The 26,555-nt window shown below is 47.6% G+C and overlaps 1 protein-coding gene across 10 annotated transcripts in view; it reads left to right on the top strand.

Annotated features, from left to right (window-relative positions):
- Positions 1 to 26,555, top strand: part of WIZ (WIZ zinc finger) — an 869,393-nt gene that overhangs the window by 371,901 nt on the left and 470,937 nt on the right. For 8 of the 10 annotated variants that reach the window (XM_085654350.1, XM_085654346.1, XM_085654353.1 and 5 more), the window contains exon 4: positions 22,290 to 24,877. In XM_085654350.1, coding sequence (XP_085510476.1) covers positions 22,290 to 24,877 — 2,588 coding nt within the window. The remainder of the gene's footprint in view (positions 1 to 22,289; positions 24,878 to 26,555) is intronic. The other 2 variants (XM_085654347.1, XM_085654345.1) reach the window with 1 other exon arrangement.

The raw sequence follows: 26,555 nt of genomic DNA, 5'->3' as shown, positions 1-26,555 counted from the left end.
AACAGCTATGCGAGAAGTAGTGGGTACCACGAGTAAGTTTGGCGAACAATCTGGCTACCGTCTAAATGTGGGCAAGACACGGGTACTTTGCTCTAAGAATATAAACAAACTAGACGCCAGATTCGTCGACTCTGTGGTTTACTTGGGAATAACGATCAATGCACAGCCGGAGTTAATAATTAGAGACAACTTCATCCCTCTCATGGAATCCATGAAGGAGAATCTGAAAAGAATGGATACCCTACAACTCTCAATCATTGGCCGTGCCAATGTAATCAAAATGACTATGCTCCCCAAGGTGCTATACAAATTCCGGTCGATCCCCTTTAAAATAGAGGGGAAAATCATTAAGGAAATAGAATCCATCTTTATGAATTTCCTGTGGCAATACGGCAAGGTCAGAAGATCTTTGAAATACATGTCATTACCTCAGGAAAGGGGTGGTTTGGGAATGCCAAACGTTAGATACTATCATTGGTCTTGTCTTCTTACACAGATGGCTATCTTATTTGAACCAGTGGGAAGAAGCTCAAACTTCCCGAGAAGTCAAGACGCAATCCCATCTATCTTTGAATTACTACTTGGCAGTGAGGCTACTGGTGTTTTACTAAGGAGAACCGACAGGAAATATTATAGTAAGAAGAGACTTAAGACACTCGAAGGAATTTGGGGGGTCTGGGCAGCAACTCAGAAAATATTTTCAATCTCCAAATACAACCACCATACCCCACTCTGGAATTCTGGCCTTTTTCCCAATCTAAGCAATGATGGGTCCTGGAGATACTGGGCTGGAAAAGGTATCCTGACACTGGGGCAAGTAATTCTTAGGGATGAGTGTAGAACTCTGGAAGAACTAAGACTAAGGCACTCCCTTCTGGGTGTACAAGATTATAAATATGCTCAGGTGGTCAGTACTATCAGATCAATAAGGCCCCGAATCGTCTTAAGGGAGAGGTGTAAGTTATTGGATTATTTGAAGGTTGGCGATCCTAGAATTAACGGTGTATACAGGCTGTTTTTGCAGGAATCCCAGGACGATATTGGTAAAACCGAGGCAGCCTGGGCTGCAAAGTTGGAGGACCCGGATATTGACCTGGATAGAGCCCTTGAAATGGATAGAAGAATCCTACGCTCCTCCAATTTAAGAGCTCAACATTTTAAAACATTATTCAATCTCTATTACACCCCCTCTAAACTTCATGATTGGGGCAAGAGGGACAATAGCAACTGTCCCAGATGCTGTAAAGGCCCAGCCGACATCATTCATATGTTCTATAAGTGTGAGAAACTAGAATCAATTAAAAGAGAGATCGAATCATTCTGGTTAGGACTGCTGGATGCCCAGATAACTTTGTCTTCGACACTCATGATTATTGGATGTCAAAGTCAATTGAAATTAAATATTGAGACTGAAGCCCTAATTTTCATCTCTACTGCTGTACTCAGAATCTTAATCTCAGCAGCTTGGAAAGATACACAGGCCCCAACATTTCAAATGTGGTTATCCAGATTTCTAGGTATACATAATGTGGAGGCGGCTCTGTATCAACTTAAGGGGAAAAAATCAAGAGAATTGGGGTTGAAGATTTGGGCACCAGTGGCTGCCTGGCGCACTAGTAGATTGTCATAATCTTACTGATTTTCAGAATATAGCTACGTCTGTCTTCTAATATTTATATCTTCATTAGCTATACGTTCCTTCTCGCTCTCTTTCTTCCTCTGATTGTGGCAGATGGCTCTTTGTTTTACTATATGTATCTTAACTTCAATATCAACATCGACGCCACATCATTCTATGATTTACAACCTCCAATCTCAATTAGACACTAGAAATGTAATTCGTCAACCGACTTCTACATGCCTTGTTCTTGCTTTATCCATATATTTTTTTTTTTTTGGCTATTTTTGTAATTTGCTTATACCTCATTCAGCTTTCTTATTTAGTCAAAATGTATTCATATTGTATTGCTATAGTGTAACATGAATCCTCAATAAAAATTTATTAAAAAAAAAAAAAAAAAGGAGCTCACAAAAGCAAGGTGGTGGTCTGTAGCTCCATTTTGCATTATATCATCGTTTGTATCTAGTTGAGCTATGCCTTGACCAGTAAAGATACTGAGGAGGGCTTTCGTACCCATTTCATCATGGTCATGGCTTTCTCCACTGCCTCTACAGACAACCTAGTTGGCAACATCTTTATCCTTGTACATTTTATCAAGTGTTACCACCTCATATTTTAGGCATGCAGTGTTGTGCACTTTATCTGAGCTGTGTTGCATGACTAACTTGGTTAACTGGCACTACTCTAGCCCACCTCCAAGGTAATTCATAACTCATTCATAAGGTAAGGAATCCATGGGAAGATTTATACATCAGCAGAAAAAGAAAGTCACCTTTGGTTAAAATATTTCTGATGGATTCATAATCTTTCCACTGATTACTCAGACCCTCCCTTCTCTTCTGAGGGATAGAGCTGAAACGAATACAATCCATGGTATGCCTATGTTATGTGCTATATTTTTTGCTCTTTATAATAATAATACCAGTATTTGTAAAGCGCAAACAATTACCCGAGGGTGTCAAGGCGCTGGGGGCAGTCAAAGGTTAAGCAAGCTATTGCCCAGAGTCACATGGTGCTGGGCTAACCTGCCACCGGAGCTGGGGATCGAACCGTGAGCCCCCGTGTTCCAGAGTCAGCCACCTTGGCCGCTGTGCCCCACCTCTTCCCTAGGCCTCTCTCTGTGCGCCACAATGGGGGCAAGGTAGTGCTGGAGAAAGATTGGTGGAGAAATGTTTATCCAGATGAGTCTGAAGTTTGGTAGGATTATTCGTAAAGTGCAGAATCTGCAGGAAGGTTATGCATTCAACTTCATCACCCCAAAATACTCTTTAATTGGATTCTTTAGTCAAGAAAAGAAACAGTTCCTGGCCTCACCACTGGATGTTATGGCAGCCATAAACGTGATGATGGGAAAGGCGCTTCAGGCTCAAATAACTTTGTCGGCATAAAGATATTCAGCCTTTTATGGATTGACAGACCTGTACAGCTAGGTAGCATTTTTTGTTTTTGAGAAAAACAAGCTTTTGCAAAGCCAGTAGGTCTCACCTTTCAGATTTGCCAGCGCGGACCTATTGACTTAGCCAGTTCTTTGCTGATGCCATTTAAAACAATGCTTCTTTGTGGCAAAAGGAAAAAAAATGCTACTTTGACTATAATAAACAAAAGAAGAAAAAGGATGTTGCAGGGAGGGTGTGGGAGCAATAGCAGAGCGGGCGGTGGTGAGATAAGGATGAATTGAGCTGGGTCAGTTGGGGGGAGGGGCTTTAAAAGAAAAGAGAGCTTGGCAGGGAGAGGCATGTGTACGCAGCAAAATAAAATCCTGGAGAGTGGCTGAGAATATATAGATTTTAAAAAAAATGTCAGAGTGGTGGGGAAAGCAACAGATGTACTGAGGGTTATTTGGTGTGCAACACGGAAGTGGTGGGGAGGGAAGGGAGTTGAGATGGGGGGGGGGGGTCATGATCGAAGAAGCAGCAGACAAGAAGAGTAAGAAAATGCATCCACTCCCAGTGAGTGTTAAAAGCAAAAGAATAAAGTAGTTACTGAATGTGTGCATGGGATTATACAGTCATAAAATGAAAAGGATTGTAAAGAAGCTGTGTTACAGGGGAGGGACAGACACAACAAGAGAAAGGAAATCCATCTAAAAGCAGTCTGTAGGGGGCGTGGCCAAGATGGCGGGGTGAGCGGACGCTTCCTCCTGTAGCTCCTCCGGCCCGGTCAAGCTAGAGCCTTTTTCTTATGCTTTTCTCCCCCCGCTGAGGCTCAGCGCGGGAGAGGAGCGTGGCGGAACATCAGGGGCACACATCGGTGCTGTTTTGGTCCGGATCGCCCCGGGGGAACCCCCCCAAAAGTTCGACCGAGATCAAGGCACGACGACGGCGAGCCCGAGGGGCGGAGCACATTGGAGAGCTGTCCGGGCGCCTCGGCTGGGCCTGGTGCTGAAAGTTGCGATCTGGAGGGGACCTGGCCCGCCGGTCGACGGTGACTGAAGGAGCCTTGCGGATAGGGGCCCGACGGTGTGGAAGGCTTGGGACGGGTGCCCCGGCACTCGGATTTGTGACGGCGACACCTCGCACTGCGGAGGCCCTGACCCCTAGCCGAGGTACAGCGGACTCTCTGATGGGGTTGGAACATCTGGGCCCTTGTGCGTGACAAACGGTGGCCGGTGGTGGAACTTATTTTACTGCGGGGTGCCTCGGGGGCCCCGGTGGTGTCGCCGGGCCTGGTCGTTTTGGCCTGCTCCGCCCGGCCGCCATTTTGTCCCCGAAGGAGCAGTGGTGGCAGCCTTCGCTGGAGTCCTGGCTGCGGGATGCAGGCGACCCCCGCTACTGCTGGGCTGACTACCGGAGGGATGTGCTGTTGGGACCCCTCCGCTGCGGCCCCCTTGGTTGTCTCACACTAGCTCTTGCGGCTGACGGTGACCGGACTGGGCCGCCATTTTGTCACCTGTGACGCAGCGACTTCACTCGTGGGGGATACCCAGGTCGAGTGCTGGCCGGCGGCTGAGCATCCCTGGGGCGCCTGGATCGGTGCCCGACTGCGGAGCTAGCGATGTCTGGAAAAGGAGGCCCGAAGAAAGGGGACCGTACCCTGCCGGATATGCTTGGCAGGGCCCAGCACTTGCGGGACAGGACGCAGCCCTCACCGGGGCCCTCCCGGGCTCCGGCAGATGTGACTGGAGGGGAGCCACCCGTCACGAGGGCCTTCATGGAGGAACTGTTTAGCTCCCTCAGGGAGGACTTCCAGACACTGAAGCGGGAGGTGGCCAGCGAGGTCCGAGAAGTGCGCAGGGAGGTGGAGGGCCTTGGTGAGCGTGTGGAAGCGGTGGAGACGGAGGGCCAACAGCGATCGGAGGAGATAGTCCACCTCCAGCAGGACGTTCTTCGCCTCCGGGAACAGTGTGTAGAGCTCCAGGCCCACTCTGAGGATCTTGAGAACAGATCTCGGAGGAACAACATTCGAGTGCGTGGTGTGCCGACTGCAGACGAGGGGACCGATCTGGGGAGCTACCTGCGGGCCCTGTTTCGAGAGATCCTGGGGGATGCTGCGGACTTTCCCATCAGCATTGACAGGGCGCATAGGGTTGGCCGGCAGCGCCAGTCATCGGCACCTCCACCGGACATTCTGGCCTTCCTGCCCGACTTTCCCCTAAAGGAGCGCATCATGGCGGAGGCCCGCAGGAAACAGCCCCTGACTTTCCGGGATCGGCCGGTGGCGCTTTACCAGGACCTCTCTGCCATCACTCTGCAAAAGCGCAGGTCCTTTAGGATTGCCACTGACTTTCTGCGCGAGCACGAGACGCCGTACTCTTGGGGTCACCCCTTCCGCCTGATTTTTCGGTGGAACGGAGTGTTACACCAGCTACGCTCCTTGCAAGACATTTGTGGGGTTCTGGGGCTCACGGCGGCGGAGGAAGAAGGAGCTACACCGTCGTGGAGGTCCTCGGAGAGACGGAACCGGCGGAGGTCATCGAGGCGGCGCTCAGCGACCAGTGTGGGGCGCCCGGACTCCCCTACCATCAGAGCGGACAGGGCAGACGCCCTGAGGGCGGCGGCCGGGGACTCGACTGGCTCCTCTAGCGTGGCCTTGACGGCCTAATACACACTCCGGGGGGAGATGTCTTTAGCTTCTTTACTTGCTTGGCCCGGGGCGGGGGGGTTGGGGGGGAGCGGTTGGAGGTGAGTGGCTGGACGTCCACTTTGCTCTTTCCTACGGACTTGCCCGTTTTGGGGCTTGACTGAGACTATGGGGTGTTTGAGTTTGGGGGTGGCTAGTTGCCAGGGTTGTGTTTTGGGTGGGGGGGGGGGTTGTTTTGGGGTTGAGAAGGTCCCGTCCGATGTTGTCTATGCCCGCTTTGTTCTGGCTTGTCCTGCGCTGCGGCCTTGCGCGCCCCACCCGTTGATTCCCTGCCCATTGCATGGCGCTCCCGACCCCCGCGCGGAATGCCGGGCCTAAAGGTGGTGACCCTTAATGTTCAGGGTCTGAACAACCCGGTGAAGCGCAGAGCGATCCTGTCGTTGCTGGAGGGGACGCAGGCGGACATTTGCCTTTTGCAGGAGACACACTTATTGCCCCGAGATTGCCACAGGATGCGCTCTGCTAGGTTCCCTACCCAGTTCTTTTCCTCGGCAGCGAACAAGACGGCGGGGGTAGCTATTCTCCTAGCGAGCTCCTTTCGGGGGGAGGTGTTGCATAAGTGTGCTGAACAGAAGGGGAGGCTCCTTGCGTATCGCATGCGCCTGGGAGGCATAGCATTTACGGTCGGCTCCGTGTATAGCCCAAACGATCACCAAGAGCTCTTCCTAGATTCCGCGCTGGTGGATGTCACTGCTTCCCCCGACCGCCACGTTATCTTGGGGGGAGACCTCAACATTGTCTTTGACTCTATGATGGACAGATCGGCGCAGCGCTTCCCGCAGACGGGGGAACTGTCCCAGGCTGGGAGGGCCCGGATTGCGGAAATGGGTTTGCACGACCTCTGGCGCTCCATGCACCCCACGGATAGGGACTACTCTTACTTCTCGCACGCACACCGCACCTACTCACGGCTGGACTACCTCCTGGTGAGTGGACCGATGCGTGCCGCTGCCACGGCGGCGGACATCGGGGTCCTGACCCTGTCATACCACTCCCCAGTCACCGGCGTTTTCCAGTGGCCGGCGGCCTCCCCCTCTCGGGGGGTGTGGCGCCTCCGGGACACACTTCTACACAAAAAGTCGGTGGTGCAACGCATCGGGGAGGTCATACAGGACTATCTCACCCACAATAGCAATACTGACACCTCGCAGGCGACACAGTGGGCAGCATTGAAGGCCGTCCTTCGGGGGGAATTCATCTCTATCTCTGCAGCTGAGAATAAGGAGCGGCAACTGAAGAGGGAAGAGCTGACGGCTCAAGTCCGGGAGCTTGGGCAGGTCCACCGCCGCACGGGGGCGCCGAGGGTGTGGAGGCAGCTGAAGGCAGCGAGGAAGCTCTTGTCGGCTCTGGATCTTGACAGGGCAGAGTACGCCGCCCTACGTTTGAAGCATGCCTACTACACCGGGGGGGCCAGATGTGGCAAGCTCCTAGCACACCGGCTCCGGGTCGCGCAACAACGCAGCGTTGTGAAAGAATTGGTGGGCGCGGACGGGGGGGTTGTCTCCGGGGACGCGGAGGTAGCGGAGTCTTTCCGCGGCTTCTACGAGGTGCTGTATGCTGAGGAGCTCTCCTTGCCACGGGATGCCGACGGCTATTTGGAGTCGGTGACCCTCCCGGTACTGGATCCGGCTCAGGCTGACCACCTGGAGCGGGACATCCATGTTGAGGAAGTGATTTCCGCTATCGCGCGGCTGAAACATGGAAAGGCCCCGGGCCCGGACGGGTACACGTCGCTCTTTTACAAGACTTTTTGCACGGCCGTGGCCCCTGTCCTTACTCGGCTATTTAACTCTTTCGCCAAACCGGGAGCCATCCCTCCGGATCTCCTGAGAGCGACGGTCGCAGTAATCCCGAAACCTGGGAAGGACCGGGCCCTCTGCGGCTCGTACCGACCCATTTCGCTTTTAAATGTCGACCTCAAGTTGTACACGGGGATTCTCGCGTCCAGGCTGAGTCCACACCTCCCCGATCTGGTGGAGGCGGACCAGGCTGGTTTTGTGCCCGGCAGACAGACGGTTGACAACACCAAGAGGGTGACGCATGTTCTGGAGAAGGCCTCAAGGATCTCGGGGGAGCGGATGTTGCTGTCTGTTGATGCGGAGAAGGCCTTCGACAGAGTTCACTGGCCGTATCTTGAGCTGGTCCTCAAGAAACTGGGAATCGGTGATAAGTTCCGCACCATGGTATTTAACTGCTATAAGCATCCTTCAGCGTCGGTGCGGGTCAATGGGTGTAGCTCTGGTGGCTTTGCCTTCGAGCGCGGCACGCGGCAGGGCTGCCCTCTTTCGCCGCTCTTATTTGCCCTCTACATGGAGCCGTTTGCTCAGAGGATTCGTAATAATCCGGATGCAGTCGGGGTCCGGATGGGCCAGTACGTTCACACTGTCAGTCTCTACGCGGATGATGTCCTGCTGACTTTGGACGACCCTAGGAGGTCGCTGCCTGCTTGCCTCCGAGAGCTGGACCCTTTTGCGGGGGTGGCCGGCTTCAAAATGAATATGAGCAAGTCGATGGCATTAGACGTGTCCCTGGCTGCGGACACCAGGAGGGATCTTCAGCGGCTCTTTCCCATGCAGTGGTCCTCGTCCACGGTGCCGTATCTGGGGATTCTGCTGGCGCCCACATTACCGGAGATGGTTACGGCCAATTATGCCTCCCTCAGCAGGAAGATCAAGGACGAGCTTGGCCGTTGGAGTAAAGGCCTGCTGTCCTGGCTGGGGCGAATCGCGGCGGTCAAGATGACGGTGTTGCCCCAGATACTATATCTTTTTCGGGCCTTTCCGCTCCAACCCCCGGTGGGCTGGATACGACAAATGCAGGCTGACATCTCCCGCTTTGTCTGGCAGGGCCGTAGGCCACGCATGAAGAGGGTCCTCTCCACGCTTGCTCCGGAAGCGGGGGGTCTCGGCATTCCGGACCTCCGTAAGTACTTTCAGGCGGCGCAGCTTCGCTATCTGGTGGAGTGGAGCAGGTGGGAGTCCGATAAACATTGGCTCTTCCAAGACCAAGCAGTGGCGGGCCACACCTTACAAGAGGTTCCATTCCTGCGCCGCGCGCACCGCCCCCCCAATCTTTACGCTTCCTTTGTTACGCGGGTCCCCCTGCGTGTGTGGGACGCGGTCTGTGAGGCCCGGGGCCTTACCACCTTCCCTTCGCCGCTCACGCCCATTGCGGGCAACCCGGACTTCTCCCCAGGGATGGAGCCGGGGGTTTTCTCCCACTGGGTGCAGGCGGGCTGCAGGGCACTCTTCCAGATCTATGGCCCGGAAGGAGTGGTTCCTTTTCAGCAGCTCCGCCAGGAGTTCGGCCTGACGGAGCTGGACAGATTGCGCTACATGCAAGTCCGGCATTGGGCCCTCCAGCCCCAGGTGCGTGCCACCGCCGCCCGTCCAATTACACCGTATGAGAGGTGGTTGGCTACGCGGACCTCCGACGCTAAATTGATCACCGATCTGTACAAATACCTACAACCTCCGCCGTTTCACTATTACAACCCGGGGAGGGAGCGTTGGCACAGGGAATTGGGTAGGACACTTAGCCACAAGGAATGGGACAAAATTGCGTATCGGGCGCGGCACTCGGCATATCACACGGGCCTTACGGAGACCTTTACTAAGGTGTCCACATACTGGTACTACACCCCGGAGAGGCTGTATGAAATGCATAAACGCACTGACAAGGGGTGCTGGCGGAGCTGCGGGCAGGAAGGTACCCTTACACACATTCTGTGGGATTGCCCAGTGCTGACCGCCTACTGGAGGGAAGTCTTGGACGAGGTGGATAAGCACTTTGAGATAGAGCTGCCGCAACTCCCGGCGTATGTCCTGTTGGGCCTCCCCAATGACCTAATGTATCCACTGAAGTCCCGCAGGGGTAGGCAGATCGCAATCGCGCTGGGGTCTGCGGTTCAGAACATTCTAATCCACTGGCGCACAACCACTGTCCCCTCCATCACCGGTTGGTTGCATAGGCTCTGGCATGTGCTGGGGATGGAGAAGCTGTCGCTGACGGTCGCGGGGGAGATAGACCAATTTGAAGAGCTGTGGCAACCCTTTCTAGCGCTGCTGTCCACTGAATTCCGGGAGCTCACCTGCCCGAGGTATCTTAGGCTTCTTAGGCTGATGCCGCCGGTGACCCCGGCGGACTAGCTTACATGTGAGACGGGGACCCCCCGGGGAGGGGGGGGGGCGCGGGGCTTCCTGGTTAGGATCACTCTGATGCGGGACCATAGGACGGGGGGGGGGGGGGGGGAGTGTTGTTGTTTCGTCACTGGGAGGATGGGGGATGGGAAGGGGGGGGGATTGTGTTCTGCTGGGGTGTTGATGGGGGGGGAGTTTTACTGCTTAGATTTGGGGTGTCGGATACGCGTGCGGGGATTCCACAGCTTGTATTTCTAGCTCTCATTTACTGTGTTTTTCCCCTGACCCACCGCGCTACCTATTGCCAACCCTCTGGAGTTGCACCCTTTTTCTTTGACTGTATTTCATGTATCCTGCCCTCCTATCCCCCTCCCCCATGGTTTGTTTTTGTCTCAATAAAAACGTTTTAAACATAAAAGCAGTCTGTAGGCGAGACCTGAAAATGGCACTTGTCAAATGTGATCTGGCATTGTTATACACAGATACTGTGATGTCAGTTACCCTTACACTGACTTCAACCGTTGGTGTGCACTTTATCTTCAAAATATGCCTCATCTTCCAGTGTGTAAGAAATTCTGGCTTTGTTCTAGCGGTCATTGTACTTGCGGTAGTTGATGATGGTGCAAATGATCTATCTGTGTGCACATATGTAACACAAACAAAATCCCCACTCAAGATGATATCCGATGGGCTCTCCCGCATAAACAATAAGGAACTGTGAGATATAACAGATTACCCAGTCTACCCATTAGAGAAGCCTTCAGAGTCGTGACGGAGCATAAAACATGTAAAGATATAAAAGGTACCCTCCTCAAGAAACTGTTAATGTTGGTTATTGAAAAAACAAATGGGAAATAGATGATGGCCAATAACTTGAATGTTACCTGAATAGAATCCAACAGGAATATGCATTAGCATTGGAACAGCTCAATTATTTCGACTGTATCACACTTATAGGATGCACTCCATAGGTGATAGGAGATTTCTAGCGACCTTATTGTTCTCGGAATAGGCAATGCCTAATTTAGTGGTCTTAAGAAATCAGAAAGGAGAAATAACCCACTTGAGATTGCAGAAACATAGTATTTTTAAAACATTTTTGGGCCACCCCAGGTATTATCTGAACAGTTTGAAAATGATCTCGCTACAGTACACATTAATACCCTATTGAAAGATCAATCTGAATTGTTAGAGTAGTGACTTACAAGTCAAGAAGTCGGGAATGGCATACAAGAAATGGGTAAAAATAAATCAGGTTAATAACGTTTTATAGTGACCTAAAAGACACCAATGTATTTCCACAAACCAGGAAAGAAGTAGTGATAGTGTTGCTACCTAAGCAAGGGAAGGATGCACTAGTGGCCTCTTATTTGCCACTGTCAATGTCAGTGCTTTATATTAGTTATTTTAAATCTGTTATAGTGGGTGTGCACCAAAATGGTTTCATTCCTGGTTGTGGCACCTCACCCTATTTAAGTCGTCTGTTCCATATTATGTCTTGTGCCCCAGTAAACAACACAATGCCAACTGTGGGAGCGTTGCAAATTGTAAAAGCTTTACATGAATTTAGGTGGTCATTTAAGTTTGCGATCTTGAAAAAGATTGCGTTTGGACCACAAATAGTGCAATAGATGAAACTGCTTTATTCATTGCCCAAAGCATGACTTAAAATCCAGAATGCATGTTCATCAAAATGGGGTGGTGAGCAAGGGACCAGACTGTTATCCCCATCCTTGATGGAGTTTGAGTTAGCCAGCGAACCATTTTTTATGTTGATACAGTAGTTCATAAATTACTCATTCTAAGCATACATCAATTATGCAATGTGGTAATTATCTCATTCCACAAAAAGTTGAGAGGTACCCTTCTAAACGTAGGGGACAGGGTCAGTTTACAAAGAGTCAAAGTAGTGTCCCCCACGTGACACTGTATTTCCTTACACGCCAGGCACTCCCCTATTCACACGTCTACCACACACAACTAAACCACTGGAACACAATTATATGTAATAATGTCTCATTTTATTATTATAGTAAAAGTGCAACAATATTAAAAACAGTTCCTTTTTTTATAAAACACGGCCTGAATACATTCTGGTATTAATCAGAGTAATATCTCAGTGTATATATACAGGCACAATTTATATATCAATGTACGTTGATTAAAAACACAATAAATCATCAATAACACATTAAAAAAGCACTATTGTCTGACATATGGGTATCCAAAGGTACAGGTGAAATAACCAAAACCATAGAGTTGTTGACGCGGCGTTTCGGTGGATGAAACTCGAGGAGACCACCTTCTTCAGGACTCTAATTTTATGACAACAGTAATCTATTGGTGACAAAATAAAGCATAATTACTATTACTTAAAAATGGCATAATCACATATAAAGAGTTCAGTATGTGTTGACAAATTTATTCTCACTGACGTATGCCCATTTCTCAAATTCCTCATTCATACAGATGATTCAAGGGCAGATAAAATGTTATAGACAGATGGACTAAAACAATTTGCCCATCAGTTAGGGTTATCTTAAGTTTCACTGCCTACCAACCAAATTATTCTATTGTCCCACTTCAATATGGGGTCCTGCTTCTTTATAATCTATATTGTCCCCACACATAATATGAGAGTAATATATTTCAATACCTGTTTTTTGTTGGTAAAGGGATATGTATTTGTTTAAGAAGTAGTTCCGGGACACGTTATATTCTAGAAACAAAAATTACTTTCTATGTAACTAATATATTCGTAGGCTCAATCGCTCCACCTCATAATTCACTCCCAGTATAATTCATTACCTTCACTAGGTTGCATTAATTGCACCCCCAGGATACTTCAATTATTCTGAAACATCAAAGTACCAATAGATTACTGTTGTCATAAAATTAGAGTCCAGAAGAAGGTGGTCTTATACAGTTTCATCCACCAAAACGCTGCGTCGACAACTCTATGGTTTTGGGTAGTTAACCTGTACATATGAATAACCATGTCAGACAACATTGTGCTTTTTTAATGTGTTTTTAATCTGTGCAAATTGATAGATAAATTGTGCCTGTATATATATTTAAAAATTACTCTGTGATTACTACCATAATTTATTCAGGCTGTTTTGATTAAAATAAGGACTGTTTTTAATATTTTTAATATTTTTACACTTCTACTATAATAATAAAATTAGACTTTATTGCATATAATTGGGGTTCAGTGGATTACTTGTGTGTGGTTGAGGTGTGATTAGGGGAGTTCCTGGCGTGTAAGGAAACCGTGTCACGTGGGGGTCACTACCTTGACTCTTTGTAATTATCTCATTGACTATGCCCTGTTTCATACACCATGATTTCCATTATTGATCCTGTTATAGTGATTGATTTACTATATTAAGTAAGCGCTACTGCAGTGCTCCTAAAGCCTTCACTTTAAATGGTGACCTTTGAATGACGCAGACAAGGTTGAAACACCGTTGATGCACAAGCAGACAATTCACTGATAGCCCTTAAATTAATGTATTTTGGGGGAATTACAAACTTTCATTTGCTGCTTATCTTTTCTGTGGCTTGTTTGTGCTAATTCTTTTTATACACCCACTTTTAACTTATTTCAACATGCAATTACTGCACATCAATTGTGGCGTAACTGCATTTTGGAATAAATATGTGCTTCTTTACTAATTCTGTTTCATTAACCCTGTCTTTTCAGGCTCATACAAATTAAGTCTGAGGTCAGGTAATGTGCCATTAGAATAATTGTGACCTTTAAATGAGTCCTTCATAAACCACTGTAACAACATATGATTTACTCGAAATTGACTTGAACATAACAAGTTACCCTTATTTCTCTAAAATAACTATGGTATCATATGTCATTTCCGATGAAACTGGCAATCTCCGGTATCAAACACATAATATTACTATACACAGATGATATATTGCTATATCTACGGAAACCAGCAGCCCAGTTGAATGAAGTGATGGGCTTTTTTGATGGTTTGAATATGTCTCATGTCTTTTAGTTAACTGAAATATGTTCTACATACGGATTGTGGCAAGCTAATGATTCTCAGTACTCTTTCATTGTGTTGGGCAGAATACTTGTAAGGCCATGGGTGTGATTAGGAATTCTGTACAATTCTGCACTGGTTTGTTTTTTTTGGAAGTGTGGAGGTTGTCACCATCTAAAATGCTGCTGTTACCTCTACTATTATACCTTTTCGTCAACTTATCGTGCTTCAGATTTCCCGAGATATGTTTACTGGGAGCATTCCCATTCACCAGGAAAATAAAGTATACAGATTTGCATATAAGGTGCACTTGTTGGCAAAACGTAGAATAGCCTTGAAATGGAAGGCTATACATGCACCATTTCAAAACCCCTTGCATGCTGATGTTATCCAGTGACTGTTTGCCCAAAATAGATTTTTATGTAAAATATCCAAAGAAACAGTTCTACATCTCTCTGTAGGCACATGGGAAGTGATCCTAGAAACATTTATACAAAACTCATTCTAAATGCCCCTGGGATTATCTCCCCCGCCCACCCATCCACTCAAGAGATCGAACTTTGTGTTCTTGGACCCTTAAATGATTGTAGTAACTAAATAAGAAACGATTAGGAACATACCAAAATGTTATGTTGATGATTGTACTGGTTGGTCTACAAAGTACTCAACAAAAGCCACTGTTGTATATTTTGGTGTGTTATGTTGAAAGATCCTTGTAGTACTGATATTCAATTATAATGATGAACCTAGGTCTACTCAGTATTGAGAAACATGACTGTTGCTGGTTTCTGATTTCTCCCAGTTTTTAGTTACTTATAATAGTAAAATCGAATGTAAGATTATATTCTTGCCTGAACAAAAAGGATAAATGGTACATTACTATGTTGCACAATTTTCGTTTCTGATGGATACTTATAACCCCAGATTCCTCATCATGTGAATACCCCCAGGCACCAGACTGGATTCGAAAAGTCAAAAAGCATTGCTCCTGTGTGCCGGTAGGTGGTGCCGTGCAACTCCACATTGACTTAGTTCTGTCCAGAAGTGACCAGCAGAACTGAATGTAAGCTCCACCCATGCATGCTGATGTGAGTTACTTTCTTTATGCGACTTCAGGCGCAGATCTGGAGCTCTGCTCTTCATTCCATGAAGAGATTTGTTTTCCTACGATTTTCAATTCTAAACTCTTCCAATGTGCAAGTAAACATTTAATCCTTTAAAACTAGAGGGTTTAAACCTTGTAAGGACTGTTGTGAACAGATGTCTGTGACAGATCCCCAAGAGGTATATGTCTGTTTTGCTTAGGCGCACATCTCCAACGCCATTGATCACTGCGCCCAGATGAATCCAAAAGCCATCTAAAAATGTGAAGTAAAGCTCTACTTGGCAAAACACCGCCAGACTCCACTCGGGTCTCACTCCAAGTCGAAGTTCAGCGCGCGGAGCCGCTTCGGAATTTGTTCCTGTGGCAGATCTTCTTTGTGGTCAAAGTCTTTGGGTGAGTTAAGAAATAAAAAGTCCAAGCGGGACGCTGCCTCTTCACACCTCTCTCGTTGTCCAAAGGAGGTATGAGGGTATCATTTTGTCTCCAGGCCTTGCTCTTGTTGCAACAAGGAGCCGATTCCAACTTTTGTCTCGATACACCCCAAGTTCCCAGGAATGTTGGCAATCTTGCAGCAATTTGAAGTCTTTCGAGAGGCAATGTTGCACATCTTTGCCACACTTTCTATTTCCTCAGGCATGATTTTGGGCCCCAAGGATCCATAGGGGCCTCCAGTTATCACCAGCTGATCTGTCCTCAGGGCTGTCTGTGCCCCTTGACCCCGCTTAGTGTTCTGCACTGGTAGCACAGGCACAGACGTGACTGGTGCCAGAGGATGATCCACAAACTATTGTGGTAACCGACTCTGAGTCAAATTCGTCTCACTAATGCTGTATTCACATTCTGATGTGGTGCATCCAATACTCAGTTCCTCAGATACTATTCCTTTACTGTGCGGTCGTGCACAGACACTAAACCTACTTTTTGGCTTGGTCTCCGACCAGAGTCAGCCATATGCAGATATCCATGGAGGGGATGGGTAACAGTTTGCCCCACTTTATGATTAATACGATTGGTATATAGATCTACAATATGCCTGTAGGTCATATACCTCAATGGATACTGGATTGATTCCCCATTCCCAGACCAGCAACCGAGGGAAGTACATTTTTTTTTGTGACTGTCATTAGAAGGGCTGCTTACGTCTTTAACTTTCATGTCCTCACTATAGTGGTAAAAACACATGTGCTCTACGAGGTCCTTCAGTCTGGGCAGGCCTGGACGGAACCTCTCGCGAAGCTGGTACCAGGAAGTAGCTAAACTCCTTTTAGTTTCATTTACTGATTTTTATGTCTAATATGCAGTTTCAAGAAGTGCAACCGAGCATGTGATGTAGTCAGGAGGCGCAGGGCACCGTGCAATCATGGGTGATGTGAAGCGGCTTCTGGAGTCCTTTACAGATGAGATCACCTGCTGCATCTGTTTGGAGGTTTTCAAAGACCCTGTGTCGATCGAATGCGGTCACAACTTCTGCCATGACTGCATTGCTGAACACTGGGATAATCACAATGGCCAGGGCTACAAGTGTCCTGAGTGCTGGAAGCCCTGCCAACCCTAAAAGATGCCTACTGATTTCCAAGTCAAGAGCCTGGTGGACAAGGTAAACCAGGCGCTGAAGGCCAGCGGTAGGCCAGCACATGTCCGGAGAGATCTGACACTGCCACATGGTGAGGCGATGCAGCTGGTGGGACTGCACAATAATGGAGGCATGGTCGTATACGAGGAGTCCATTAAGACCTGCTTACAGGGAGCGGGGGTCGACAAGTATCCGGTTTGCATGATTTCCATCATAGGAGGCCAAAGCAAGGGTACCGCTGGCCTTCTGAATCACACATTGAGGAAACTGAGGAGTATGACTCTTCCACCTCTCCTCTCATGGGGCGAGCTGGAGGATGAGGCGGACTGCGTTTCCCAGTAACACCGGGACCGTTGCCTTCTATGGAACTATAACGATGCCCCAGGGGCGGAAACTAAAACTGTTTGTACTTACCGCGGAGCCCGGGTACCCTTGGTTGCTACCCGGTGGAGCTGTTCTATGCAGCTGTAGAGGAGTCTGGCTCTGGTTCACCCCTGCAGCCGTCATATACCCCCCCAGATATCGGACATGGTTTCTCACGGTTCTTCAGGGTTGTATCTGTCTTTATCTTTGACTGCTTTGACTGCCTTGTTCCCCCTGAAGTACTTTCCCCCTTCCAGTCTAACTGAGTCTATCTGCATTCCTCTCCCTCTCCCCCCCCCCCCCCCCCCTACCTTCCATTCCCCATTAGACGCATGTCTTGGCTATGCTACGCGCTAACAACTTATATTATTGTGTAATCTCATGTTTTTCTCCTAAGCCCATACTTGTAACTGTAACTGATGTAATTTTCGTAACCTGTGACCAGCTGATCCTCATGTAAAGCACTCTGATACCTCCGGGTCTAGCCAGCACTATATAAAACTCTTCGAATAAACCTCTACTGCCCTTCAATGATGCCCACACTGACACGTTATTAGGCCCTTGCTCAAAACCATGTTTTAGTCCTATGGGCAATTGCCAGTTAGCATGCTGTAATAGACCAGCAACAGGTGATCCAGATGTTTTAACCCAGCATCCATCTCTTGAGAATTTGGTGGTGTAGCTGTCCACGAGCAGAGTTAATCCGAAAGCCTTTCCGACAACTCTTTCTGATAGTCTCTCCAAACCTATGAGAACATTTGGCAAACAAATGTTTAATCAGCCTGCCTTGCCTTGAGGTCGGTCAGTGCCAGCTTCTTCTAGGATGTTACGTCCGTGCACTTTGAAACATGCTTGGTAAGACCTTACCAGCAGTCCCAGAATACTTAAACACTTCCTTTGCCCAAACCATTCAGGATGGCCCGGATGCAGCCATGTTGATCATTTACTTGGGCCTGGATACCACTGATTGTCTGGACTATTAGGACAAATTCAAGATGTTCATGCTGGCCCAGGGTCTATCTGCCCTGGATTCTGGTGACTGTATGGTGGTGTTGGACATGCAGGACACCTATTTTCTTTACACCCCTGTCCTGCAGGCCCAGAGGAGCTACCTATGGTTCAAGGTGGGCCACAAGCATTTTCAGTTTGCTGTGTTCCTTTTCAGGCTCTCCAATGTCCCTTGGGTGTTCACAAAGGTTACTGCCCATCTTCAAATGTTGGATGTACCTGTCTTTCCCTACCTCAATAACTGGCTCTTGAAGATTGGCTGGTCACAGTCAGTCATGGACCACCTCCAGATGTTGCCAAACCTCTACATTGTTGGGGTTCTCGACTACCCTGCCGAAGTCACACCTGACTTTATCACAGAGGCTTCCTTTCATCAGAACTACCATAGATATGGTGCGCTTTCTGGCGTTTCCTCTAGACCATTGTGTCCTAGGACAGTCGGGCTATGCTCTTCATGTTTCAGCCGCTGTCCTGAATCTCAGTGAAGATAGCTCTGAGACTTCTTGGCCTCCTGCATTCTGCTTGCTGACTATGCCAGATGGCACGTGTGCCCTGCAGTGGAATCTAAAGTCTTGGAGGGCCCAGCACTAGAGTTACCTGGCAGATTCCATACAGGTGTCGGAGACTGCAAAAGGTCTGCAGTGGTGGTGGCTCGACTATTAGACCAGTGCAGACCCCTTTTCCTCTATCTCCCAGATTTGACAGTTAGGATGGATGCGTCCCTACTAGTTTGCAAAGGCCATCTCGTAGAGGTGGAGATCAACGGACTTTGACAGAGACCTGCCTCCACATCAATTTGATGGAGATACATGCGACTTGCTTGGCATTGAATGCCTTCCTGCTCACTTGAATAGGGAGGTTAGTGCAGGGTTTAATGGACAACACCATCGCCATGCAGTACTGCTATAAACAGGGCGGGATAGGGCCCTGAGTCCAGTACCAAGATGTTTTACGCTTCTAGAATTGACTGACTTATTTGATAATTTCCTTGGTCGTACTGGACCTGGCAGGACCTTTCTGTGCCAGGGTGGCTAAACTTAGCCAACAATGCCAAGCTGATGATGAATGGCAGTTACACATGAAGGTAATGCAGGGCGTCTTCCAACAATGGGGAGAACTTTGGCTTCATCTTTTGGCCACTGCAGAGAATGTGCAGTGTCAACACTGGTGTGTTGGAGTTCCCAGGAAACCTGTCTCTCGGAGACTCATTCAACATGGAGTGAAGCACAGGACCCCTGTACACCTTCCTGCTGCTCTGCCTCCTGCCCTGAGTTCTGAAGATCAAGAACGACCGGTCCCAGGTCATCTTGGTGGCCCTGAATTGGGCCTAGAGATTATGGTATGTGAACCTTGTCAGTCGGAGCATCGTTCCTTTGAACTGGCTGCTGCTTTTTCGGAGTATCGTTTGTCACAGCAGCAGACAGGGTCTTGTACTAGGCCCTGCGTAACTGCACCCCCATGTGTGGAGATTAAGGGACGGCCGTCGATCTCCTTTGACCTTCCTCCTGATGCTAATTTAATTGTGGCAGCGAGGTGTCATTCCCAAAAATTAGTGTATGGCCGGCACTGATATAAGGTTGTGGCTTGGTGCAGCACCAGCCAGGCAGACGCTTTGCAGGCTAAATTTTCGGATGTACCATTGTTTGTCAAGTCTTTGGCCCAGCAAGGACTCTGTGGGTACGGTTAAAGGTTATTTTTCGGCCCTCTCAGCCTTTTTATGTTTGCCAGAGCAGCCACCCTTGTTCACATCACCTGTTGTGATGTTTTACCTTAAAGGTTTACAACTTATGTTTCCACCAAAGCCATTTGTGTGACTTGCATTTGGTTCTCACTTTCCTTGTGTAACTCTTTTGGGACAATGCACAGTTGTCCATTGCGCCTCCTCATCTTAAAAAATGGTCTTTCTGGTTGGAAAAACATAACACTCTGTGTGAGCGAGCATCAGGCCCACTCAGTCGAGACACCTTATTACACTTTTTTCTGGACTAACTAGTGTTAAGGACTTTAGCTGCGTTCCTGCTGAAGGTGGTGACACCTTTTCATGTCTGACAAGTCATCACTCTTCCAACCTTTGGTCTCCAACCTTTGCTCAATCTATTTCCTTGAAAGAGAGACTCCATTGCTTGGACCCCAAGCTAGCGCTGAGCTTTTCCAATGATCGAACCAAGAAGGGCAAGGCGGTGCAGAAGCGGACCCTTTCACAATGGATAGTCCTCTGTATTAAGATCTGCTACATGTTGGCTAAGAAGCAGCCTCCAGAATGCCTGATGGCACATTCCACCAGAGCTGAAGCTGCTACCACTGCCTCGGCACATAGAATGCCTGTCCAGGATATCTGTAAGGCAGTTACATGGGCATCATTGCACACTTTCACAAAGCACTACTGCCTTGACAGTCAGGCCTGCTGTGTTGGGCATTTTGCCCGTTTAGTCCAGCAGGACTTTTTAGTCTGAATCATTCCACCCATCCACCACCTTGAGAGATACTGCTTTGCTACCTATTCCAAAGGTTAGAAATATGCAGTTAGAACTATCGATCTTCGGTAATGCTCTTTCTGGTGAATATTCTAACTGCAGATTCCTCACTGCGCTCCACCTCCTTGTTCTGTAGTATGGTCTTGTTTTAATCTGAAAATGTCCCTTTTTATCAGTTTACATACTGGCTCTTCCAATTTGCTGATGGGCTCCCTGTCAGATGGCATGAACAAGCTTATGAAAGATACTGACGTCAATGCTCATGGGTGGCAATGTGTGTCTCCTATTGATCACGTCTGGAACGCCATTGATGCGGAGTCCTCCTGCCTCACCTACCGGTGTGCAGGAGCTTTTTGAGTTTCCAGATCCAGTCTGCCAATTGGGGATATTCACATGGTGAAGAATCTGTGGTTAGACTATCCTCCAGAAAGAGCGTTAATGAAATTAAGTACCTTGTTTGTATTGTTGGGAGGAAACTCTGTCCCACAAATTGTTCCCAAACACAAAATTTAATAAAATATTTTCCCAAAAAAGACACCGTTATAGAAGACTGGAACGGCACTAAAGAATTGTATCATGGCATATCTAAAAGCAGAGATTACAGCGCATCTTTTATTGCACGTGTGCGAGCGGCAGCTTAGAAGAGAGTGGAAGTGTAGACTTCAAGCAAGATGTGACCATGCCCGAGGTATTTGAGCTTTACTGCAATATCCGAACAAATCCAGGAGGTATTCCTGTGTCTTGGCATTTTCTGAGTTGCAGCGGTTGAAATCTCATGTTGTAGACGAATGGAGTGAGGAAAGCATAGAATTGCAAATTTGGCTACCACAGCTGGGTAGTGACTAATACCTTCCCATAGATGCACAGACTGGTGCAGTAGACCCATCCTGTAATGTGTACCAGTGGTTATTTTTATATTTTGCATTACATTTAATACTGCCCAGTTGCGCTATCAGATTGCCCCAAGTTTAACTCCCTTGCATGATGCTGCCAGAATGCACTGCCCTTTTACTGAATATAAGAATTTTAACTGGTTTTAATATAGGAATATAGGAATTTAGGAATTTAGGAATATAGGAATTTTAACAAGGTGCTCCATTGTAAAAGACCATTCACCCAGGGTACGTCCGCCTTCACGCATTCATTTATCAGGTCTTATAGGAGATGTTACACAACTGGTGGTACTTGACAACTGTCCTGATCGGTGGCTTCTTCTTACTACCTTACACAGAGTGTAATTGTTTGATCTACATCTGTAACTTATAGGTGTAATTTAGTAGAGAGATGAGGTATGTGAAAGGAGTTTTCTATATCTAAGAATTGGCCCTCCTACAGTAGAAATCTAGAAAAATACTTCAAAAGGGCCATTGTTTGAGGTGTTTTTTCTGTCTGTTCTTCTGTTGTGAACATATTTTCTTTTTACTTTTTAATTTGGATTAAGTTATGTCATGTTATGGCAGATGCTTACCAAGCTTTTTATAAATCCTTGAAACCACTTCAAATTGGAGGAGTGCAGAATAGATGAAAGGAGGAAACCAGAAGAGATGAAACGAGGCTGCAAGGAGTGTCATTGAAAGGGGGCCCAGTCGTGTGGATAGAATTAGAATCCCAAAACACTTGCATCTCGCTGGCTAATGAAATAATGGTGCACTTTGGGCAGTGACCGTTAAGTTTGTGGTCAGCTGGACAGGCATATATTTGTAGAAATAGCAAGGATGCCGGAAAGGCAATTAAGGAGCCATAGAATTTAAAGAATGAAGTGATGGGAAGTTGGTGGGAGATAGAATGAGGTTAGTGTCCATGTGTGGATTTTTAGCAATTTTCTCGAGGGATTTCTATGGGTCTTTGTGTTACATATATCTGATATGTGGACAACCTGTTGCTGTGACTAACCTTACATTTTTTTCTGTCTTTCCTAGCCATGACGGCGGAGAACAGGTGGGCCTCTTCAAACCTACCTCCATGTTAGCCAGTCCATTCCAAGACCCAACGGACTTCAGAAATTTGAAGGTTTCAAACGATATATCCTGGGAGCGCTCCCTTCAAGAGATCAGAGAAAAAGGCTCCCGGGAGGAACGAACTTCCAAAGCTTTATCTGATAGCAGGGATTTTCTTAACCTCCATAAACCACGAGAGAGCCTCTTTTCTTTGGAGTCCAGACTTGCACGTGTCATGAAACGAAGCAGTGAACATGTGGAGAATAATCAACTTGATTTGCACTCCCATTTGTCCTTGGAACGTTATCCGCCTAGCACTCCAACTCATTTTGAGAGCATGGATGATTTAAATAATTCTGGCCCATTCACACATGAACACTTGGAAAAAAGTAGGTCAAGCTTTCAGAGGTTTGAGTGGATTTCTGAGCATGGTGTGAGCCCAAATCCAATTTCTAGGGAAGAAACACCTGGTATTCCTCTCAGGGGGCAGACAGTGAGAGGAGATCCTCCTCCGATAACTCTTCCTATTTTCAGGAAATCCCTCAATACCAGCGTGGGTAAACCTTCCTACTATGAAGATGTCTCCAGTCACACAAAAGCCCTAGCAGTAGAATCTGAGATGACCCAGCTGTCTCGTCTCAACTCTGTTGCTGACTGGACATTGCAAAAACAAAACCACCAGGTTGGCATGGATGTTTCTGGGTGCAAACAGACATGGACGGTCAATGATGATGATTCACTGGAGCAGATCCCCCCTGAACCTTTAGTACCTGCTGCATGCAGCAACTATAATGCTGACACAGCCCCATACATGTGCAGCATGCTGCTGGAGGATCATGGAAAGGAAGGCCTAGAGGACGACAATGAGGCCTCAGTATACACATGCATTGAATGCAGCATCTACTTTAAGAAAAAGGAGCATTTGATGGAGCACATGTTGCAGCATACACGTGAACCAGGTCAAAATCTGCAAGAGCCACCTCTCTCTTTGTTAAGCCAGTATTCCTGCAACGAGTGTGGGTGGTCTTTTGGAGATTCTACAACTCTGGAACAACACCGGAGACTTCACCAGGAGTCACGAGAGAAGATCATAGAGGAAATTCAGAAACTCAATGACTTTTCTGATGAAGGGCGGGAGGCTAGACTACAATGTCCAAAGTGTGTGTTCGGAACTAACTCTTCCAAAGTATTTGTTCAGCATGCTAAGATTCATATGAAAGAGAGGAAGGACCAAGAGGTTAAAGGTGTCTTGGACACTACAGTGGATGAGGCCCAGGAGACAACAGAACTGACCTTTCAACATTTTAAGCCAAACGAACCTCCTCTTCCAGTTACTCCCACTGAAGATCCGCCCCCCAAGATCCTGAAAGGTGCCAGTACCTGTATTATCTGTGGTTTCCCGGCCCCAAGTGAGAGCATTCTGAAGCATCATATTAAATATTCACATTCTTCTCCCTCTTGGGACTCTGAGACTTATGGAGAAGACACAAATGAGCCAGGGACCAGTAAAGAGATCTATGCTCTTCCAAAACCAAGACCGTATCCTGAAACAGAAATTGTAGTTAAAAAAGAGCCCTCTCCTCCTTTACTTCTGCAGCCTCCACTCCCCCCACCCCCGCAACTGCCACTTCTACCATCTCCACCTCCCCCACTGCCTTCCCAGTCTCACAAGGATATCCAAGTAAAACGTGAACCGGGGCTTGACTTTGCAGCAAGTCACCAGAGACCAGATAGCAGCAATATTTCAGTCAGAAAAGGCATTCCCCTATCAAAGTTGCAGAATAGAAAGCTGCTTCCATATGGTTCTTTGCCAAGAAAATATGGCAATTCCTCTTATCAGTCTTCAAAAAGCTATGCTCCACAGGCAGCACTGAAAATAAAGAAGAAAATTCTTGCACCTTTTAAAGGGCATGGCATTGACAACCGTAGGAAACACGGTGCATTGTTGGGGCTCCGACATGGCTGGTCTTCAGGAAAGCAGTCGGATGGCGTGGGTGGGGGATTTACTTTTAAATTCAAAACTGGTCTCCAATCCACAGCAAAGAGGGCCAACAAACCAATGGTCCCTAGGTCTGCGCTGGAACTTAAGAGGACTTTTAGGAACACCTTGAGGTCATCAGACTCGAACATAGTATCAGAGGAGCAGCGTCATCAGTTGCGTATGATGGTCCCCGTTGTGGTACTGAACTGCATAAGCGATAGGCGCAAGAAGATGAAACCTGGCCGCAAACCTTTCAAGAAAAAAGGTTTCTCGCTGAGCACCACATCTGGTGGTCGACCGTTTTCACGAAAGAGGATGCTGACCGAGTCCTTTCCATTAGATCTACTGCTGGAAGGCTCGCTTGAGGCGGATGAGCTGCTGGATCCAGAAAACGTGATTTTGCGGAGTGAGGAAAAGAAGTGCCCCTATTGTCCTGACCAGTTTCACAATGGGATTGGTCTGGCCAATCATGTGCGGGGTCACTTGAACAGGGTGGGTGTGAGCTACAACGTCCGGCATTTCATCTCTGCCGAAGAAGTCAAAGCTATAGAACAAAAATTTTCCTTTCAAAAGAAGAAGAAAAAAGGTAGTATGTACACAATTTTACTATTTTTTTACCATTCATATATTTTTTACTGTCCTTTTTATTTTTCCTCTCATTCTGGAAGATGCTGTGCACTAAAGATTGGCCGTTGCTCCTGCAGCAGGCTTTATGTCAGTAGCTGTCTCGAGAGCAGCTGTCGTCATATGTTTAAAGTGGGTTTTGTCTGTATTTATTTTCCAAAATTGGAAAATCATACAAAAGTGTAATCAATTAAGAGGTATGTACAACATTAGTAAACTGCTTTAGGGCAGTGTCGGTTTTGTTCCCCCTATCTTTGCATTACTTTTGTTTTAAGTATTCTTTTCCTGAACCTGCACTGTTTAGCAGAGCTTGCATTTTTTGTTTTTAAATGTTCAAAAAGCAAGTAGGTCATGAGAAAGTACAATTTAGCATTTTAGGGCCAGAATGTTAAATCCAGATCACAGTGATTGTTTTTATACACTGCTTCTACTGCTATTGGAGTCCAAAGCGGTGTCATTCCCAGCCAGTAGAATTATAATTACGCACTTGTCAACCCTTCCATTATACTTTTCCCCCCCTCTTCTGTCGACTACTGGGTCAGAACTGTGCCCCGTCTAAGACCCCAACTCCTATCTTAGACTCCCACAATTGAGTAGGTTCTGTTGTGAAGGTGAGTGCAGCTATGATGCCACCAGCCCCACGACGACAGACACAGGACACCCGTAACTGCAGTGTGGGTGAAGACCATGAGTGTCCTTTCCCCCATTTATTTATTCCCTCGGCCGTGCCTGGCCCTGAGATTTGAGTGCTGAACATCCGGGTCAGGGTTACCAGGTAGTGGCCAGGTAGCTCAATACATCCCCTTCCCAATTTACTCCTGGGACCTCAGCTTACATACAAAGTCCTTCAGTCTTTGAAATGGCTGGTGATTGGGATGTAGATTATAATGCTGGCTTCTACGGATGTTGATTGGCCCTTCCTGTGTTGCTTCTCCATGATTGTCTATTGGCTGACTTCCATCCCCTTCCGAACCACATCATCAGGGCCCAGTGAGAGCAACTCGTGGTACAGTGAGGAGTTTCAGCGTACTCTCGCAAGAACGAGTTGACGACGATCTCTGGGTTTCCCCCTTCATGAACAGCAACTCACTACATCTTTTTCAGATTCCGGATGAAACTCTCCACATTGCCATTTGCCTGCGGCCACTGTGGGCTGATACATCAATGTCTTATACCTATATGTTGCAGGAGCTCTTGGAATAGAATCCTTAAAACTGTGTGCCATTGTCCGTCTTTATCCCCTCTGGAAGCCCAACCAGCGCCAGTACTTTCTCTAGAGCGGGTTTTACCTTATGGAACGCAGTTGACTCAATTATTCCCACAATAGGAGATTTGAAATGGCCATCGACTTACCATGTTAATACTGCAATCAGGAAAATTTCCAAAGTCAAGGCTAACCTTCTTCCATGGAGTGTCATGTCTCTCGTCTGTGATGACCGGCGCTGGTGCTTCAGGGCTACTGGCCACCGGACACGCCTCACACTTCTGTACCAGCTCATCCACAATTGCTTCTAATCCTGGGAGCCACACTTTCCTGGTGGCTCTTGCTGGCTCCTTGGTGCCCTCTGTGAGCCAGCTTTGCCATGTGACATACTAGGTCCCCAAGGAAAACGACGCAGCACCTTCTCACCATGAGACCCTTT

The sequence above is a fragment of the Triturus cristatus genome, chromosome 4_1 (assembly GCF_964204655.1).
Source record: "Triturus cristatus chromosome 4_1, aTriCri1.1, whole genome shotgun sequence".
NCBI lineage: Eukaryota > Metazoa > Chordata > Amphibia > Caudata > Salamandridae > Triturus > Triturus cristatus.
This window is presented reverse-complemented; position numbering and strand designations above follow the sequence as displayed.